A 21,174-nucleotide genomic window follows, 5' to 3' on the forward strand; every position below is an offset into this window, starting at 1 on the left:
TTTTATGTTCCAATTCGCATTATTGTTACTGGCTACAAGTTGCTGAGAGTGTACTCGTGGGCCAGTCACTGTACGAGGTACCTTATATATGTTCTTATCTAATATGATTTAATTCAGTTTATTAAGAATAACCCTGTGAAGTTGTTGTTGTTATAGAGGTGAGCCAACCAAGGCACAGAGGTGTTAATTTTCCACAAGTCCCACCTCAGGTGAGTAGCAGAGGCAGACTGGAACCCAGCAACCTCAGAGAGCTCCTTTTAGATGAACCCATTGCCCTGTGTCTGGCACAAGTCAGGCCTCACCATGCTCCTGCACACTGGAACGTTGTGTTCAGTGTCGGCCACAACCTGAAGTGTCCTGATGCCCACAGCACACATGGAAGGGGGTGGGAAGATGAGAGGGGCCTTGTGAGGAAGGTTCTCTTTAGCCTGAGAGAAAACACTGAAGTGAGGTGTGAAGGCTGCATTCAAGATTCTGGCAGGCTGTCCTTGGAAGAGAGCAAGGGTGTGCTCACTTACTCCAGGGGACAGGAGAGGGCTTGGGAGTGAGAGTGGCAACGAGGCAGATGTTCGCCCATCAGAAAGGATTTCTGAGTGGATGGAGGTGCCCATCAGTAGAATTCCCCACCCTACAAAGGGGTGAATGCCTCTGAACAGTAAAACCAGGCAGCCGCAGAATGACCATTTGTCATGAAGCCACAGCAGGGACGCCTCAGTGATCCAGAGCTTGGTACCAGTGTGCCTTAAGGTTCATTCCGACTCCAAAATTCCTTAATTCTCTATTCTTAGTTTAGTACATAAAACAACGGTGGTTATGATGATGCATTTTTAAAGTTTAAAATACTCAACTCACTTTTACAGAATGAGTCATTTTAAGGCCTCCTTCCCTCGCCTTGAAAATCTGATCAGAAGAATCCCAATTTTAAAAAAACTTAAAATTTAAAAACAAGATCAAATGCAACATTATCATTTGTTTTCCTAAAAGGTGTTTTTCTTTGCAAAGTTGGAAGATGAGTGAGTGATGCTCTCCAGGGGCTGTGGATGTTGATCTGCAGAGGTCCTGGAGGGAAGGCCGCAGGTCCCTCTCAGCAGCCAGGCTGAAGAGGATACCACTTAGGCCCAAAGCCACTGTACCAGGGCCTCACCCCTGATTGCTCCTAGGGATGGAACCCTCCAGACGCGAGTTTAAAACTCAGCCTAGCTATCTGCACAAATGCTATTTGCAAGATGCACTGTCGTGCGATAAAAGATAAGAGCTCTTTTATAAAGCAGTAGGGAGACCCTGACTTAGAGTCGTTACTAAGGGAACCACAAAGAGAGAGAGCTTCTATTTAAATGAGCTGACATCTCAAGATTCCCCTGGGCAGAAGGGATGTTTCTCCCCCAAGAAAGAGTGGAACATCTCTTTCTTCCTTGTAATAAAAGCATCCGTGGTCTTTGCTGCCCACGGGAGCTTGTACCTGTCTGTCACTGCCTTTCTCTGCTGCCTGGGAGATGGGACAATTAGCCCTGAAGGGCCTTCTAGCCAGAAAAGCAAAGCAAGGCTTCTCTAGTTGCCTCTAAGAGCTTAGTAAGAAAAAACAGTTCTTGTGGTTAGAGGGCACAGCGGGCCAGCGAGGGAGCGCCTCATGGATGTGTTGAAATCACGAGCGGAAGTTCAAAGGCTAAAAGAGTGAGTGTCAGAATCCAAGCTCAGGATTCTGAGTGAGTTTGAGATGAACTCTGCATTCAGTTCTGGAGGAAAAAATCATTGTATTAAGTTAATGACTGGGTAATTAAGGATGGATAAAGTTTATAATGGTGTCATATTACTTTATATTAAATATTAAAAACTAAAGTGGTCTTTTAAATACTTTTGAAACGTGGCTCTTTTCATAAGGAGTTCTTTTTTTCTTCTTTTTAATGAATAAAAATAGATTCTCCCTCTCAGCTAAGAAATGCTCTATTGTAGATGGAATTTTATTTGGATAGCGTATGATTGTGACACTACTGCCACCTAATGGTAGAGTGCCTTAATTGCAGACCAAGTACCTAAAGAAATGAGCAGACACTAAAATTTCAAAACTAAATATCATTACAGCAAACCAAATGCCACCTATGGAGACTGACTTTATATACAGTGTGTAAATTACTTTCAGATACAATTAAGAGGGGGGTCGTCTTTTGACCTTTGCTGGCCTTTTACTTGTGGTGTTTATCTTTAAAAGCCAGCCCTGGTGATCTAGTGGTTAAGATTCACGCTCTCACCACTGCAGCCTGGGTTTGTTTCCTGGTCAGGGAACCACACCACCCATCTGTCAGTTGTCATACTGTGGCAGCTGCATGTTGCTGTGATGCTGAAAGCTATGCCACTAGTATTTCAAATACCACCCAAGGTGGACCGGTTTCAGTGGAGCTTCCAGACTGACAGCCTAGGAAGAAGGACCCAGCCACCCACTTCTGAAAAGGTTGACCATAAAAACTCTATAAATAGCAGCAGAGCATTGTCTGATAGAGCCCCGGAAGATGAGAGGATGCACAGAAAGACCAGACAGGGTTCTGCTCTGCTGTACACAGAGTCACTAGCAGTTGGAATTGACGTGACAGCACTAACAACCATAAATGCTTTAAAAGTCCATCAGAAATTAAGGTAATATAAAAGAATTATACGAATTTACAGTATATCAAAATTTGATTTTAGAATGAAAACTGTTGTTAAAAATGAGGTATAGATTAAAATAATTATTAATAGATGGTAGGTAATGGTTATCAATAGTCATCATATTTTTGCATTATTGATAACTCAGTAATTTATTTAACTTAATTAGGGGCCATTAATCACAAAAGTGTTTTAAAAACAGCCATAGGAAGAAAGATACATACGTGAGAATTATTCATCAGTTTTTCAGGTTTAAAATCCTCCTTATATAACTTATAGAAGCTAAAGGAGGAACAGCCATTCACACATTCTCCTATGTGGTTAAACCGTGAGTTCATAACTGAAGTATCCACACAGGCGAAGTTCCGTCATCTAAGCCATGCTGGATACTTGGCACGTGTGTTCTATTCTTGTTGAAGAAGAAACTTGCTGTTGAGTCTTTAGTGAGGATAGATGGGGACACCTTTATAAACTTTTGTCATTATTTTTGCTTTTGGTTTAATAACAACCAAACTTTGTATCATGTTTCGCAGCTACAAAATACTTTCACGTGTTTTCATTCTCCCAATCACTAGGTAATTACGACCTTTGTTGTCCAGCTCGGGAAACCATTATGTTCGTAGAAATGAAATGACTCGACCAAGATCACATGGCCAGTAAGTGGCAAAGGCAGCATGTAAATGTAGATTTTCCTGGCTCTAGATTTCCTGCTCCTTCTGCTAAATGGCACTGCTTCCCAAGAGAAGATAAGAATTGTTCCTCAGGATGGAATTCTTTGATTCTGTTATATATGGTGGTTTAGCGTTCGTGCGGCCAGTCCAGAAAGGGCAAGTTAGGCAGAGAATCATCCAATGTCTGAGGCCTCTAAGGAAGGAGATTTCACACTGAAACTGTGAGATGTACTCTTCTTTTAATGAAATGTCAGTTCTCATTAATTCATTTATTCATCCCGCAATAATTACTTAAGAGTAGCAACCACATCACCCACACTGTCGGTGCAGAGAGTAAAGCCTGGCCCGTAGGCTGCAGGGCCCACATTATGATGACCAGCGAAATGCCTCTCCCTTGTCTGAGCTGTTTTTCTCTTCTTCATCTGCCACCTCCAGTCCATGTCATGTGCCTGGAATCTTGGGGGAATGTCGTTGCTTGTCAGGGGGAAGACAAGGAGGAAAACGTACTTTGTTAAAAATGCCTTATAAGGTTTCTACTCTCGAGGTCTTTTTGGTCAGCCTATGGATTGGCACATGGCTCCGTTCTGCCAAATGAGCCAGTCAACGTGGGAACATTCATTTGAGCAAACATGTGCCAGCGTTGCCATGGAGAAGAAAAGGTGCTGGCATTTTGTTCTGGGATGCGCTGTCACACATACGCGTGCGCACATGCACCGCCAGTCATTAGAAGATGTATTTTAAGTCTCATCCAAGTCTCTTCTCCTTAATTCTAATCCTGTTCTGACTTTGGCCCTTCCTAAACATGAAGACTTGTTCGCCATCCTGTGCTAATGACCCTCAACCCGGGCATATCTTAATCCCCTGGGGACGTTTTCAAGCAGTGCTGACCCACTGCACTCTCTGTGTAACCCCAATTAAGAAACAAAGCTCTCTGTGTCGTGATGGGCGATTGATAAAAACTTCATTCATCCCTTATTTTTAGGGTGTATTATTTTGGGACAAGATCAGGAAGGAGATAAATTCGAGAAGGCACTTGAAAGTCAGGAAGGAAGTAATTTGCCTTCTCAGGCTTTAGAGGTGGTGCAGAGTTAAGACTGGGGAAGCGCATGGGTAATGGGAGAAGTCGTGGGCTCTCCTTCATGTTGGACACTGAAGAGTGTCATCAATCCCCAACCCTCTGCTGGCTCGCACCTCGTTTCCCAATTTCCCTGACCTCACGTGTGATAAACGCAACGTTGACACAGCCTTCCCCAGGTGGTCCCTGCACTTTGAGAGTGATGTTATTGTTTGTGTCTTGTTCTCAGCTTTTTACCTGGGCAAAAGTAAACTGCAGCAAAGAGAACTATTCTTACCAGTTGGAAAGAGAGAAGAGGAGATTGGTCCCCTGGCCAAGACAGAGTTTGGACCCCTTAGCGTGGCGTGCAAGGCTGTACACCATTACCAGGCCCCCTTTCTCCGCCAAGCTCCTTTCACTACCATGAGCTTCTTTGTTTGCTCTGATACCTCCATGCCTTTGCACACAGGGTTTCCTGTGCTTTGGAAGGGCACTGGGAGCTCTTCTCACCCAGGTACTGGGCGCTACCACCTCTCACCTCCAGCACTGCTCAGGGCTTTCTCTCCGGGTGTCATTGGCCCTGCTGGGCAGCTTCTGCCATATGAGCCACAGGGGTCCAATTAGGAATTAAGACATAGACTATTACAATCACAGGCCTCATTGAGCTGAAAGTGTTTAGAGTTATTTTCCAAGTGAACTCCATGGAGATTATTTTCATCATGCTTGCAAATAAGACCAACCGTTTCCGGATGCATGAGTAGTGCTTTGCAGTTAGAATTTGCTCGTACGTATACCACTTTATTTTATTTTGCTCCCTTCAGTAACGTTACAATGTAAGTAGGGCGACTCCTCTTTTCTCTATTTCTAGATAACTAAACTGAATCTCAGAGAATCTGACTTACACAACCTCTGCGTTCCTAGTGGCAGAAATGATCCAGTCGACGTGAATCTACTCCCACCTCTCTCTCTGGCTGTGAACAAAGGGAGTAAGCCTACAATTAGACAAAGCTAAGATATGAAAAACCATAATGCATAACACTGAGCGATGTGAAGGAGACTATAGGCTAGAGAAATTGGCAAGAGAAGGTTAGCATTAAAATAATAGCTGCCGTTTTTGAGGGTTTAAAAGTTGAGGTGGACAACTAAAACTGGTTTCGAAATTCTAATAAAGCGAAAAATAAGATTTCCTATAAAGGTGTCACTGTGTGCCAGGCACTGTGCTAAGGGAGGGTTTACAAGCACCGTCTTATTTAGCGCCCCAGCCAGTCCATGAGGCGGTTACTGTTACTGTTGTCATTTTCCAGATAGTCCACCGAGGATGGAAAGGTTAGGTCAGTTGTTCACGGTGACCTGGTTAGCTGCGAGCTGCGACTTGAACCCAGGCCTGTCTGACTGTGCTTTGACATGACGCTGAGCTGCTGCCTGTGTGGGCTGCATGGAAGAAGCAGGGAAGAACTGGCCCTTGACCAGCGTCAAGACTGGCCTTTCTGGGGAGAGGAGGCAGGGGCCTTCAGGAGGGAAGCCAGCATGACCGGAGACACAGGGGCAGGACGTATGCAGTTTATGGAACTCTGGGGCCACCAGGAGAGAGGGCAGATGTCAGAGGGGCCGTGGGGATCAAGTGGGAAGTGCAAAAATGGGCCAGATTATGATGTGACCTCAGTCAGACAGAGGAGCTTGGAGCCGGTGGCGTAGGCCCAGGAGTCTTTGGAGGGTTTTGAGCAGGTGCAGGACATGAGAAGAGGGTGTCTGTAAAGACCACTGAAGCGGAGCCATGGCTGTGGGGTCACTGTTGTGGCCACTGGTTTTCACAATCCACAAAAAGACCACGGGCAGAGCTGAGGGCAGGTTCATGACTCACTGCCCTGTTAGCATCCTCAGTCAAGGTGTTCGCCCTGCCTCGGCACACTGCGCACCCCCGTTCCTGGCTTATGTGCAAACACAGGCACACCAGTGGAGACGTTTTCCCCTGCTATTAGGCTGATTGATGGAGAAGTCAAGCTCCTTCTGTTCAGTGCAGCGAGCTGATGGGCTTTTGTTCTCCAGGCCAAATTCCTAGGATCCTTTTGGTCCCAGAACACTTTGCCTGTGGAGTTTATGATAAGAAAGTACAGAAGTGAATGCACAGAATATCATTTGGAAATTATGGATGCAGATAGTCTAGGGGAAAATGGTGATTCCCCTAAACCCAGGGCCCTGTGGTATGGGATCAGTCGGCATGTGGGAGTGTGGAGGCCCATGCATCAGCCAGCGCACTGTGTTAGAGATAAGAGGAATCATTCATTTAGCAAATCCTGGGTGCCAGGCCCCAGGCTAGGTGCTTTACAAATGTGTTTGATAGAACTCTATGAGGAAGGTGTTATGGGTCCGATTTACAGATGAGTCAATTAAGTCTCAGAAATATTAAATAACTCGCCCAAGGTCATATAGCTAGTGAGAAGTGAAATTACGATGTCGGTCTTTCTGTGTCCTTCCCACTGCACATGGGCAGGAAATAACCACACAGATGTAGCTGGCTGAGTCAAGGGTCTTTGCTTTTGAACATTGAGAGAATAACCACTGAGTTTGCATTTTCCCCTCAATTTTGCCTTTGAAATCTTTTGTACATTTGAATAGACAGAAGGCTTTTAGTATTGGCTTGTACAGACACGTATCTGCTCCTCCTCTTTCTGCTTTTTTCTCTCTTTCCAGCATCTTCCCTCCTCTCCATACCCCATAAATCTAGAAGAGAAGTAAGGCTAGCAACAGCTCTGTAGCAATCTGACTCATTGTTACACTTACCTGATCCGGAGGTGTTGGCGTCGTGTGCCACGTAGGGATGACTTGGGTGGATCTCGGGCCCTTGAGGTGGATGGAAACCTTTGTGTCCGGGGCACTAGCACAAATGTATGTGCAGAGCTGAATTCATATGTGTGTACTTCTCTCTTCATGCCCCCATGGGATGGTGTGTTGTGGTGGTTCTGTGGGGGCTGTGGTAGGAAGAGGCTGTGTTTAGGGAAGCAGGGCCCAAGGGCAGGCTGCACGTCCTTGACTGCTGAGCACCAGCGGGGAGTCGAGGATGAATGGGAGATGCCCTCTACATTTTTCAGAATGGCAACCCCTTAGAATAAGGCATCAGGCTCGCTTCTGTCCCTTTGCCTGAAGGAGGCCACGTCACTAATGGAACGAGGGGAGCACACACAGGTACACCCCGCAAGGACCAGCATCATCAAGCCAAGTCATCAGGACTTTACACCAACACTGGGTCATGGTCATTCCTGCTCTTGTGACTATGGTTGTTCCAACTTGGCCACTCCGCAGGCGGGAATGTCCCCCTCCCTTCTTCACGCTGGAATGGAATTGAGCATTAGGTCAATAAAATCAGCATTCTATTGGAGGTTTCCTTGTGGATTTTCAGATGGGGGAGGTTGCTAACATGGGTTCCAACTTAATAATGGTGCCCCCCCCCCCCCATGAGATTAAGGACTTTCTTCCGAAGGGCCCTGGAAAGATTGTGTCTTCCTGAACTTGAATTTTGTTCAGGTTTCTGAGTGACTTCCCTTTCTTGGTTGCAGGTTTACATTTCTGACAGTCTAAGGAGCTCATTGCTGCCTAGGGGATAGATTGTCTGTTCCATTCACTGAATCACTTGGCAAACATTCGTGCAACTTGTATACATGAGATGATGGATTCCTCAGGCGTCGATGTTTCCGGCATGTTTTCTGAGGATCCTCATGGCCCTTGTGCCTACAATCCAGCCAGGAACAACAAAACCACTTGGATTGCTTGACTGCAAGGCATCTTCAGAACTGCATCTACATTTCTAGTGAGGTGCAGAGTAAGAAAATGCCTAACCAGAGGCAGAATAGCACAATGTCAGTGTCCTGGGTTCTGCTGTCATATTGTCTGGGCTTGAGTCTCTGCTCTGCCACTTACTATGTGCTCTTGGGCATGACACTTTCCTTCTCTACTCTGCCTCAGTTTCCCAACCTGTAAAATGGGGGTAATGATAGTACTTGCCTCCTAGGGTTTGTAAATAATAAATAAGTTATTCCATGTAAACCATAGAATGGTGGCTGATACATAGTACTCAATAAATATTAGCTTTTATTAAGCACTTCAAACCCCAAGGAAATCCTATTTTTAACTTTATCGGAGTTTTTAAACCAGTTTTAGTTTTACACCATTTTTAATTTAGTGCAGTTTGAGTTTGAGTTGTCGACTCTTATAACTACAAACGTTCAGTGCGTCCATACAATATGCTAGGTGGTGAATAGACAAAGACAAATAAGTCTTTTTCCTTTTTGAAGTCCTTTTCCTTAAAGTGTCCAGTGGAAGCAGGGATTCCTGGGGATAGCCACACCCACATGTAGAGACTTTAAAAAAGAAGTGGAGGGGTATGGGGCTGAAGAGGACTGAGTCTGAGCCCAGATTCGTTCCTCGTGGGAACTTGGGTCAGCTGTGCAAGCTTTCTGGCTGTGACTCAAGTTCCTCATCAGTAAAATGGGGCTACAAGGTGACAGCCTCACTTCTAACGGTAGTTCACGTTAGGCAGCTGTGTGGAGGCACTGTGGGGATCCATCTTACTGAAAGTCCTGATCCCGAGGTTTCTGGGAATAATGCACGTGCTAGACAGGTGGACCAGCCCCCACCCCACAAGGCAGTTTACCTGCGTGGTTTCACATTAATTACATTTGACATTCTTGGCTGGCAAAATCCCAAACCTGAAGGGGGCCTGAATCCCCTTTCAGGGGATTTCTGCCAGCATCTACCTGGGGCCTCTGATTTGGAGCACAGTTTGACCTATTAAGCACCAGATCCTCTGATGTTACTAGTTTCCATCTTCTTCCATTAGCAGGTATTCATTCTTTGGTCAGTTCCGCAGAAGTTTGTCACGGTAGCAGAAACTGACTCTGTTCGAAGGCACGGCTCCTCTGTAGCAGTATCCTTGGGTGAGGGAGAAAGGGGCATGGGCTGGATGAGGTAAGGAGTGTGTAGATATTTTTACCCAGAAATGCGCCCTGCACTTCCGACCTTTTGCTTTTGCATCTGCCCAGCACAAGGTGGTACCAAAATGGCTCGTGGAGACTGCTGGAAGCCTGTGAACTGGAGCTGGAGACAGCAGGCAGCGTGTGTCTTTCAGAACACTGGGCTGCCGGATTTCAGGCGCTGAAATTGGATTTGAACCTCTCCTGGGTCTCTCTGGGCTGCTTTAATTACGGCAAGTTCACAGGGCAAACTCCTGCTGGCAAACCGCTTTTTCAAAACAGGGTCACGAATACCAAAGTGCTGGGCGTGGAGGGGGCCCTGCGTCTCCCAGGGCCAGCTGGCTGGGAACCGTTTAGCACAGACCCCTGGCCCACCAGGAGGAAGTTTCCTGGCAGCGCTGGCGCTCGTGGTCCAGGAGGGTCTCAGTTTGAGCTCAGGCGGTGGCAGCATGCTTGTGACTCCCACCCTGGGAGTGCTGGCCCCAGCACAGAAGCTTCTAATCAGCGACACCTGCTCAGGGTGAAGGGCTGAGGGTGGTCAGGCCAGCGGATGTCTTTATCAGTGACTGAACATTGGCAGAGGAGCTCTGTTCACTCTTGAGAGCACAGGGCATAATGGGAGAGAGAGCTGTGGCCCAGGAGCCAGGAGCCCTGGGTTCTAGTCTCAGCTCTGCATTAGCCAGCTCTGTGGCCTCTCCCCTCTGGGCCTTGGCTTCTTCACATAGGGAAGCTGGCAGTGGCGTTGGAGCACCCATGGGTTTCTGTGGTGCTAACCCCCATTTCTGGATTCTAGGAGACCGCAGGGAAGAGCAGATGTGGAAGAGCAATTGCCCAGTCAGAGATTCCTTACTCGGGCAGCTGCCCACAGGACTATCTACTGGGAGCCCTGCAGTCAGACCCCACGGCACCCCGGAAACTAGGGGAGCTGGTAGCTAACCCACCTGTAATAATCCCTCAGTCTCTGTGAGCCATGAGGAGCTTTCCGATCAGGGAGGGAACCTCAGTGACCTTGCTGAGTTGATGACCCTGACCGTGAACAGGACGGAGGTAACTGGGCTCACCATGTCCATCAGAAAGTAGACGCACGTCATCTCCTGGGCCAGCCAGAGCCTCGCCACACTGGCTCCTGACCTCCTTCTCAACACCTGAAAGTTCATCCCTTCGCAGAGACCACACACTAGTCCAGCGGTTCTCAAAGTTTGTGCCCAGAGGCACCAGCATCATCTGGGAACTTGTTAAAAATGCAAGTTCTTGGGCCCCACCCCAGACCTACTGACTCCGAAACCCTGGGGGCTGGGCGGAGCAATTTGTGTACAGCCAGCCCTGCAGATGATCCAAGGCAGGCTGAGGTTTGAGAACCACTGCACCGGCCCAACCCCATAGTTGGAGAACTGCTGTCTGTGTGTGTCTCTCTTTCTTAAAACTGTATTTTATTATGAAGGCAACACTGCAACTATAAAGATACTTTGAAAAATTACCCGTACCCCCACTGCCCCATCACATTATTGTTTCCATCTTTCTGGGGTTTCTTCCAGTCTTGGTCCCTTTGCACGCATACTTTTGCCACAGATGATATTAATAGAGACTTTTTTGTGTTGTCCTTTTTTCACTTAACATTATTAGTGCTTTTTCCCCCATTGCTTCATAACCTTCATACTTGTCATTTTTAATGATTGCAAAACACTTCCCTCATGTGACCGGCTTTATACACTTGACCACCCTTACCCTAGACACTGGCCACTTGCCACTTTTCACTTCTTGTTGGGAAGTCACCTGCCTGTCCCGGGTGAGGTCAGCTTCTGGGGCGTTCCACGTGACCTCCTGTCAGCCCAGTGTCTGATCTTCCTGTAAATCCTCAACATGAAGTTATCCGAAAAAGATTACCTAGTGGCAAAAACAACAACAAAAACCCCACAACAGACATTTTTAACTCTGCGGAGATACATCATGATGGAAAGATACCCGCTCTCCCGAATTTTGTTAACCTGAGTATCTTCTCATCTCGCTCCCAGGTGGTATCAGCAGAGGGGAGCATGGTGTGGGGGTGGGGACGGGACCCTCTCCTGCCCTGATGGCTGGAAGCCCGTGGCCTCGCCCCGTGCCAGGCCTGCTGTCCATCATTTCCTGAGCATCCTGGTCCCCAGCAGGAAGGCCCCTCCTCCTTTCTTGTGCTGCCTCCACCCTCCCCCTCTCCCACACCTGTGTGCCCTCTTGGCTCCTTTCCTTCTTCTAGCCTGGCACGGCCCTTTTGGAGTCTGAAACACACAGCTTGACCAGTACAGCCTCTAGTGGTCGCCCCTTTGTCTTGAGAATGCCACTGATCATTCTTGCACCATAGAAATAACTGTATCTTTTAAAATGATTTTTTTTTAGGATAGATCCCTCGATGTGGGGTTAGTAGGTCTAAAGGTAATCCTTAGGGTGTCTTTTATGCCGTTGTCTCTTCTTTTAGTGGCAGTCTGCCTTCATGCCCTAGCAGTGGCTCCAAATTGATCTTCATGGCTTGGCAAACTGGGTTCTTCCTCATTTGACTCATAAATCACAAACTCCACTCAGATGCCTAGAAGGGGCAGGCTGGTGACATGAGTATTGACTGGGCCAGACTATAGGAGAGAGCAGGCTTTTAGTGAACTGGAGAGTACACCCAACCTAACAGCATTCATGTGCAATGAGGAAAACAGTTCCAGTGACAGATAATGATGGGACAGTTCTAGTTTCCACCTCCATCTTGGTTGATCTCTTCCACTTCCTTTACCTGCCTCTCCCAGCACATTCTAGCCACACCTGAGTGGGGCCATGCTCACTCTTGCCTGCTTCGAGTTTGTTTGGTCTTGTTACCTTTTCACATGCTGTTTGCTGCCTAAAATGTCTTTTCCCCCTTTATCTATGGATAACTCCTGCTCTTAAGACTTGTCTAGGAGGGTCACCTCCTGCCCAAAGCTTTTCCAGGACGACCTCTACTGGGTTAGGAGGAGGCCAGGCCTTTGGGGGTGCAGCTGGAGGGGACATTCCCTGCCCTGTGCTTGATGGAATGGACCACAGTGTGCTGAGCCTTACTTCCCTCTGAGAGCATCATTGCAACTCAATTTTGAAATTTCTTTCTATCCCAATGGACCTATGAAAACGCTGATGGTGTGGCTTCCCTTCCTGCACAGTTATTCTGGTTATCCCACACTGGCTGAAATGCCCTGGACTCTGGACCTTTCCAGGGACAGTCCAGGATAGGAAAATCCAGCTACATTTACCTTACGTTCCTTTCCTTTTCCAACTAGGGACAATGTTTTTTCATCTCTGTGTCTCCAGAAACCAGTTAGATGCTTGGCACACAATAGGTACTTGGTAATTTTTTTTGGATGGATGGATGGATGGGTGTCTGTATGCCCAAGGCCCCTGAGGGATGCTTGGGCAGCATCTTCCCCAGTGGGTCTCTCCCAACCTCTCCCCTCTCTTTGAGCCTCTTCCTCACTCAGGCTTCCCGCCTTTCCTCCTTCCTTCCCACCTCCCACTCTCCCATACTCATCTTTTTAGCCTTACCTTGATTTCATTATTGTTCTCTCTCCTTCCTTTTCTCTCACATCCACCCTCTTCCTAACGTCAGTCAGTCCATTCCCTCCCTCCTCTAGCTGGTTTCGCCCTGACTAAATAGGCAGGGGGTTTTTCATTTGGCTCCTTCCCAGGGCCTCAGGAAGGAAGGAGCCCGAGGAGGAGCAGAATCCCCAGATCATTTCAGGAGAAGAGCTGGGAGGAAGGGGGCCGTGAGGCTTCGATCCTGGAGCTGGCTCTGCCACGTGGGTCCCTCCCCAGGGAGTTCCCACCACCCTTCACACTGGAGTCAGCCTTATCCACGATCTGGAGGTCAGGCTGGCGGGGTGGGAACGGCAAGAGGTGCCCCTGTGGCTAGAGACCCAGGTTCTGGCATCCTTTCTGCAGTGGCTAGATTGAACCACTGGGTGGAGCACTTGCCCCCGCCCACCCCACGATGGCAGAGGTGGGAGATTCTGTCCCTGCCAGTGCTGAAGCAGCGGGGGGCAGACCTTCAGGAAGCTCAGGACATGCTTGCTTTTCCTTAGAGATCTAGAAACTGTGGCAGGGCCCTAAAGTTGAGGCCATCCCTAGCGGCTAGAAAAATCACCCTGGGTCGGTCTGCTCCCTGCCCCACCTCAGGCACTGCCACTCTTGTGATCCCAGGGGAGTAGCAGTATGTCTAGGGCAGACTTGCAGGGGACAGATCACGAATAGTGACTGAAGAAGTAGAATGTGATTGGAGAAGAGTAATGCTAAGCCATCCTGGGTGGTGTGGGGTTCTGCTGCCCATGCTACAGGTGAGGAAACTGAGGCCCACTGAGGTTAAGGGGCTCACAGTGACCGTCGGATTGGGGCAAGGATTGTTGTGTATTACTTAGTTGTAGGTCTTTATTTTTACTTCAGCAGAGGGAGCCACTTCCTTCCCCTCCTCCAGCTGCTTCTCCAAGTCGGCAAGGACTGCCAGCAGCCGAGGAGCCTTTGGATCTGGAGACGACTCTGCCCATAGGCTTCCCACTCCCCCAGCACTGGGGTTCTGTCAGGTCCCTGGGGCAAGTGTTTAGGGCATCGCTTTCTTAATCTTTATCCCCCCGACCCACACTGGTTTTGAGGAGATGCCTGTTGCCAGTCTCCCCTGGACTGCCTTCAGTGTCCAGACCATTGGTAGCAGCTGGCGAAAAGCTCAACTCAAGCTGGGAGGGAGGCACACCTTGAGTGCCCTATTTGCAAAATGACCAGAGGCTGTCATTCTACACCTGCCTCTCATTTGGAGACCTGATCTAGAGTTGTAAAGGTGGTGCCAGGAGAGAGCTTTGCCAAAGCATCTCATAAAAATCTGGCCAACGGGCCTTTGGGGTCCACTAGCTACAGCTTCGTGTGTTCAAACATCTTGGCTCTATTTTCAGATTTGGCAGGTGGCAGGTGGCAAAGGTCTTGAGTGGGCTGAAGGTCATTCAAGGGCCAGAACGGCATTTATGGACCCTTCTCCCCAAGTAGATGCACCCTCCTTGTCATGGAAGGATAAGGCCGTGCTTAGAAAAGGTCCAGCTCTGCCACCAACTCACTGTTAGTGCAGACTGAAATCCCACAGTCAGCCCCTGAAGATTCCCTGTCCTGACCCGCCTTCCATCCCACTCTCCACCCTCCCAGCCAGCTCCCTTGTAGCTAGTCAGCTCCCTAAATGTGTTTTCTCCTTTAGAACTTCCATCTTCTTCCAGGGTGCTGGATGGGAGAAGAGAATTCCCACATCTTCACTTTTTGGAAAAGGTGAGAGTGTGGAGCTTTCCTAGAGCTGTGGAAGCATCCACTGATCTTTGAGACGGAACATTCCAGACCTGATGATTTGCTCAAGTCCATGGAGCCAGTTGATGGCAGAGCCAGGCCTGTCCAGGGAAAGGTGTTAGCCAATCCTGCTGCCATCTGGAAAGCAAGAAGGCTGCAGGGAGGAGGGGGTTCAGGCGCCAGTAGGATCACTGCTGTAAGCCACTTCAGGGGAACTCAGAATGGCAGGTGGGCTGAGGGGGGTCCTGTGATGAGAAAAGGTTCCAGTTCATCTCACACAGGCTCAATTTTTTTTAATGGAAATATGTTCAACAGTTACGAATCGTACATATTTAAGGTGCATGATTTGGTGTACACATACGTACACTGAGAAACTATCACCATATTCAAGCTAATTAACATATCCATCTCCAGATAGTTAGCACTTTTGTGGGTGTGGTGAAAACACTTCAGATCTACCCTCTTAGCAAATTTGGTTCAATTTTCAAGTGTGCCTTCATGTGTGCATGTGTGCGTGTGTGTGTGTGTGTGTGTGTGTATGAAGGAGAGTGAGTTTCCTGGTCTATTCTTACTCAGACAGCTTCTGGGCTCCACTGAAGCAATTTCAATTTGGTTCTTTTGGCTTAAAAGGTCCCTGAAACACTTCAGCGAAATTACAGCTCCTTAATTTAGCTGCCTGTCATTTAGTGTTTTTTCCAGGTGGTTTAGGGTTGACAGTGAGTTAGACATTTGTAAAAATGTTTTGGAAACCATATCAGACACGTTGAAGTCAAAAGGAATATAAAGCACATTATTCCAGGAAGCATGATTGAAATTATTCTTCTGGCCACCCAAGTCATCTCTCTCTTCTTTCAACAAACTTTTCAGTCAAAGCCCAGGGATGGGTTGTAAAATTGTAGGCTACTTCTGAGCCTGGCTGCCTTTGTGCATTTCCTTCCTGATCGCTGTCACCCTCATTTTGGTGACTTATTCTTCAGTTGTGCACAGCAAAGGGCAAGGCGTTTCTGTTTTGTTTGTCGGAGCGTTGTAGGATGTTAGAGATGGGGAGAACTTTAGGGACCTTCCTCATTGGCTCACCCTGCTCCTCTCCCCGTTGCTTGGAGGGCAGAGGATGTGAGTGCGTTCATGACTGATGCCTGCAGAGTCGAGATCCACCCCCAAATCAATGACTCCAGACCACCCTTGCTCCAGGAAACTACACGTTAAAATGCTAACTGTGACATTTACCTGCCAGGTTTAGGACAGCTATGAGCTCAGAATTGGTACCCTAAATTAGAAATGTCTGCGTCACGTGGAGAACTTGGGACAACCACTCTGTGCCCTCATGGCTGGGGAGAAGTCTGCCTTGAGATTGGAGAATCTCCCTCTACCTCAACCGGCTCGCTCTGACTCTTCCAGCTCAGTTCACAGACATTGCCGGGCCCCCTGCCAGTGCCCCGGAATCCAAAGAATGAAAAACTGGAATTCCTGCCCTCCAAAAAGTGACAGTGCAATGTGGTAAAGACCCTAAGGATGGTCAGCGTGAAGCCTCTCAGCATGAGGCCCCCGCAGAACCTCTTTCTTTCTCCAGGTGGTGACGGGGGAGGATGTCCCGGCTGGAGAGTGTCAACTCTGGCTGCTCACTGGGGTCACCTCTGGAGTTTAGAAAACTCCTCCTGCCCACTCCCCTGCCCCCACTGTGATGTTTAACTAGCTGGCTGAGGTGAGACCCAGGCATCATTTTTTTTTTTAAGAAGCTTCCAGATGTTTCCAGGATGTAGCCAAAATTGAGAACTGCTGGGCTAGGTAGAAGGACTCACATTTGAGTCCTGTTCAGGGAACTGTTAAAAAATGCAATTATTTGTGGCACTGGTTAAAGACAGTAGAGAAGACTTTAGTTATCAGGGCTCTACAATGAGGTTTTGCAGTAGTGGTGAGAGACGGGCTCAACTCTGAATAGAAGGACAAGCCGGGGTTTATAGCCAAGGAGCAGGGTGGAGTCAGTGGATGGAAAACGACTAAAAGGAAACATCAGAGGTAAAGTGGCCTGAAAGGATTCTTGCTGAAGGCAGGCCAGGGGATCAGACATCACCGGGGATGGTGGGGGATGGGGAACCTCATCAGTTATCCATGGTGATTGGATATCGAGGTGGAGGTGATCCGGTTAAACTGACTTAGCAGGAGTCTTGCTAAAATTGGACAATGCAGAGATGAACACAGAAGTCCAAAAGTCAGACCTAGATGAGAAGGGTTCAGAGGAGCCTGAATAGACTTTGGTCAAGGAGAGAATCTGTCAGAATGGTGGGTGGCACATTGCAGGTGGAGGGTGTGCCCAGGGTGTGGGGCAGAGGGAAGGGTGGGAGAAGAGACAGGACGGGTTTGACCTTTATGATTAGGGCAGCATGGGGGCAGGGGAGTGAGAAGATCAGATCTGCAATTTAAAAAGGTTATTCTCTTGTCGAGAGATTGGGGAAGGTCTGGCTCTCTGAGAAAGGGACTGCGTTCAGGGTGGGATATGTGACATCTGAGCTCCTCATTGGACAATCTGGTGGGGATTTCCAGGAGGCAGTCAAATAAAGGCCTGAAGCTGGGGGAGATACAAAGGTAGGAGTGGTTAGCATTTAAAGACTGCTTAAGTGGTTTCTGCAGCCAAGGGAGTGAATTGTGAATCGTAACACTCACCCAGGGGGAGGGGTCCTGTAAAATCAGGTGAAGGACAGGACATCAACAGCTGTGGAGAGAGCAAAGGAAGAGTAAGTGCACAGAGCAACTAAGAGTAAGTAATCAGCGACAGAGGAGGACAAGGTTCTATTGTGCAAACCAGGAGAGAAAGAGGTGGCATTCTGCAGACCGCGCCCCTCCCTGTGTCATAGCTCATTCCTTAGTGGTCCCATCTGTGGGTCTTCCAAGGAGAGTGAGATGGAGGGACATGTCAATTCCTCTTAAAACTTCAGAACATAGCCGCCATTCAAGTGTATGAGTCTTGTTGCCTACTTATTAAAAATAATGACAAACTAATACGTATTGTTTGCTTCAATTCTCATACTGTATTATGAGAGAAGTGTTATTGTCTCCAGTTTACAGACGGAGAAGCTGGAGCTCAGAGAGAAGAAATAACTCCCCAAAGTTTCACAGCTAGGTGGGAGAGACAATCTAGGTCTGTCCGATCCCAGACTTTTCCGCTGTCTCACGTTATTTTCGTACCAATTACTTTTCTCTGATCAGACTTTAGGAAGATATAGAAGGCAGCTTAAGGAAGGGGTGGTGGTGAAATAGATATGCCTGAAGCAGGAAAGAAGAAGAGATTTTTGAAGGATAATGTTCATTAGAACATTATTGACAGAGCTGTCCAACAAGAGAGGGACAACAATTTCCGTAGGATAGATTCTCAGAGGTGGCGCCATGCTGGATCGAAGGCTGTGAACACTGACATCTGTATCAGTAAAGGCTCTAGTCCGCTGCAGTGGTTTTCAAACTCCAGTGTAGATTGCAAGCACTTGGAGGGCTTGTTAAAACACGCTACGTGGTTGGTCCCCACCTAGAGTTTCTGATTCAGTAGGACTAGGGCCACACCCCAAATTTGCAAGTCTAACGAGTTCCCAGGTGATGCCAATGATCCTGAGATCACACTTTGAAAACCACTGGTCTAATTTAACGTGTGCTTGGTGCATGTGGTTCTATTTCCAAAAATGTGGGATGAACTTATTTGGCTTTAGATCTCTAAACTGTGTCAGCTCCCTTCTCCAAAGAAGAATGGGATGCTAACCCTTTGAGGAGACTCTTTAGAGTTTATTATTTTTTTAAAAAAAGCCTTCAGAGTCTGCAGAAAAGTGGTGCCCTAAGCTGACCTGCAGCTGAGTGAGGTTGACCAGCAGCTGCATCTTAGCGTGGTTGACCTGCAGGTGCATTCGTCACTGGGCACCTTGTTAAAATGCAGGTTCCAGTTCAGCAGGGTTAGGGTGGAGCCTGAGCTTCTGCGTTTCTAGCAGCTGCTGGTCTGCACAGCTGACCACACTCTGAGTGACCAGGCTAGAGGATTCTCCATTGATTTACCCCCTTCTCTGACCCCTGAATAACATTATGGACATCTGAAATCTCTGTTAGAAAAGCTCTCTAATGTTCAAGAAAGCAGACAAAGCAGAGCAAAGGCAGGAGTAGTGATCATGTAGCTTCTAAACACCCTGCAAGATAATCTTTCTGACAATACAGCTGAGCCTTCAAGAGGCAAACGAAACTGCTCAGGATTCAAATCCTGCCTTCTTTCCATTCCATCAAGCTCCAAATAACACACACAATACAACCCTCCATATCGTATTTAATGAGAGCAGGGTTTCTCCACAGCGATTGCCAGTGGGGACAGGTGATTCTGTCTTGCGGATTTCAGGGGCTGCCCTGTACCTTGTAGGATGTATAGCAGCTTCCCTGGCCTGCCCCACCAGAGGCCAGTAGCTCAGTCCCCACCACCCCACCCCAGTTGTGTCAACCAAAAATGTCCCCAGGTTTTACCAAATGTCCCCTGAGGGGAACATGTCTCCAGTTGAGAAGCACTGAACTGGCAGTGTACTAGAATCGCCTGTGGTGCTTAAAAAATGAGTAACACCTGGGCCCCACCCCATACTCCAATCAGTGTTTCTCTGAGGAAGAGGACCCTGGCGTTTGTGGGGTTTATTATTATTTTTCTTTTTGGTGAGGAAGATTGTTGCTGAGCTAACATCTGTGCCAGTCTTCCTCTATTTTTTGTGTGTGGGACGCCACTACAGCGTGACTTGACGAGTGGTGTGCAGGTCCCTGCCTGGGATCCAGGCCCGCAAACCCCAGGATGCGAAGTGGAAAGCGTGAACTTAACCACTACACCATTGGGTGTAGGCCTGGCCATGCTGTGGTGGCATTTGTTTTTTTAAAGCTCCCCAGGTCATTCTAAATGGGTAGCTGGAGAACCACTGGAGTGGTCTTCTAAATTGAGGCGTGATATACTTGTACCGGAAATATTTTAGGTTATTTTTGAGGCACAGTGAGAGAAGAGAAGACAGTGCAATTATAGTGTGAGAGCTTAAAAAAAAAAGTATTTGGTTCCCTTCCCAATATTTTTTAAAGTAGCTATTATGCTGTAAAAACCCATGAAATTAATTTGTCATCATTTGTGTTTCCCCATCCAATTGCAACTTTCCTGTTACTACTTCAGTAATCAATTTATTCTTTTTTAAAAAATAAAATGGGGTGGGAGATGGTCAGAACTCCTGACGGGATTTCCTCCTCCATGTGTCTTTTCTGTTGCCCCTGCTGCCCCCGGGTCGAGTTGGAGTAGACCCCACGCCGCCTCCTCTGTCCTCTGGCTCAGCTGTCAGATTAACCTTCCTCTACATCCTGGTGCTTCACTCTTTCTTCAGAAGACTTCTTTTTTCTCCCAGAAGTCTTTTTTCAGAAGACTTCAGCAGTTCCCACTGCCCTAAAGCAGACTCTTTTGCCTGAAATTCCGGGTCATTCACAGCGTAGACCCCATGCGATACCTAAGCTCAAGCCAGGCCGGTTGGGGTGTTCTGACGCTCCTGTGCCTGCTCCCACGCTTTGCTCACGTTGTTGTTCCTACTGCGCCTCAGCTTTGTCCCATGGTTAGATGGAATCTCTCCCTCTGCTCTATTACTGTGGTTCCTGGCTGGGCCACTTACAGAATTTCCCAGGATCTGTCTGACTCGGGGATAGCTCTGTGCCCATGTGTTCAGTTTCATGCCCAGCACAGCATCTTGCTGTGAGGGTACAAATGTGTCCACATGGAGTGGGCATGTCTGGGTTGAGTTGGGTTCTTGGGTGTTGGCAGCCTTTTGTTTGCTAATGCAAAACTGCGGGCCTGGCAATAATGTGGTTAATGAGTCCATTAAGGATAGATGACCAGCCGGGCTAGTCTGGCTGGCTGTCAGCTCTGATCAGGGTCATCCACTGGGTTCCTTGCCCGTTGGGTCTCACCGTCCAGCTCCTGCTCCCTCCCCGACCCACCCCAGGAAGCCCATGGCACCCCTGTGAGCACTGATGACAGGAGAGCAAGCAAAATGAAAACTTGTCACTAAATCACATAATTATACAGCTGACAGTTGTCACAGGATGATTTGGGAAACTCTTTAGGTATTTATCATGGCAAAGTAATAATTACAACAATAAAATGACAGCTTCCGTTTGTTTAAGTGAGTTATAATTGTCATATTGTTTTCGTACATTTTACCTTCCTTGAGCCTCCCAAGAGGTGTGGACACGCATTAAGTTCCTTCCGAAGATGAAGAGATGAAGGATAGAACGTTACATTTTAAAAACAACATGAGATATTGTTCTCCGAATTTTTAAAGGTGAATTCTACCCATTCTCAAGTGTAGCTCATGTTCTGGGGCTTCGAAAAGCAACAACAGGGGGAAGTATTTCTTGAACTTACTTATCAATATTCTGACTCCATAGGAAGAACGTTTTTATAAAAATATTAACCTAATTTTGCGTTGACTATTATTTCCCCCTTAAATCTTTAAATCATCCATAATGCAACCCAATTTAACCTGGTTAGAAAAGAATTTTATTCATC

The 21,174-nt window shown here is 47.6% G+C and overlaps 1 protein-coding gene across 9 annotated transcripts in view; it reads left to right on the top strand.

Moving 5' to 3' along the window:
* Positions 1-21,174, top strand: part of MSRA (methionine sulfoxide reductase A) — a 384,931-nt gene that overhangs the window by 328,807 nt on the left and 34,950 nt on the right. The window contains exon 6 of one of the 9 annotated variants that reach the window (XM_023636243.2): positions 3,213-3,293. The exons of the other annotated variants lie outside the window; for them this stretch is intronic. Coding sequence (XP_023492011.1) covers positions 3,213-3,260 — 48 coding nt within the window. The 3' untranslated portion in view covers positions 3,261-3,293. The remainder of the gene's footprint in view (positions 1-3,212; positions 3,294-21,174) is intronic. 9 annotated transcript variants of the gene reach the window in all.

The sequence above is a fragment of the Equus caballus genome, chromosome 2 (genome assembly GCF_041296265.1).
Source record: "Equus caballus isolate H_3958 breed thoroughbred chromosome 2, TB-T2T, whole genome shotgun sequence".
NCBI classification, from domain to species: domain Eukaryota; kingdom Metazoa; phylum Chordata; class Mammalia; order Perissodactyla; family Equidae; genus Equus; species Equus caballus.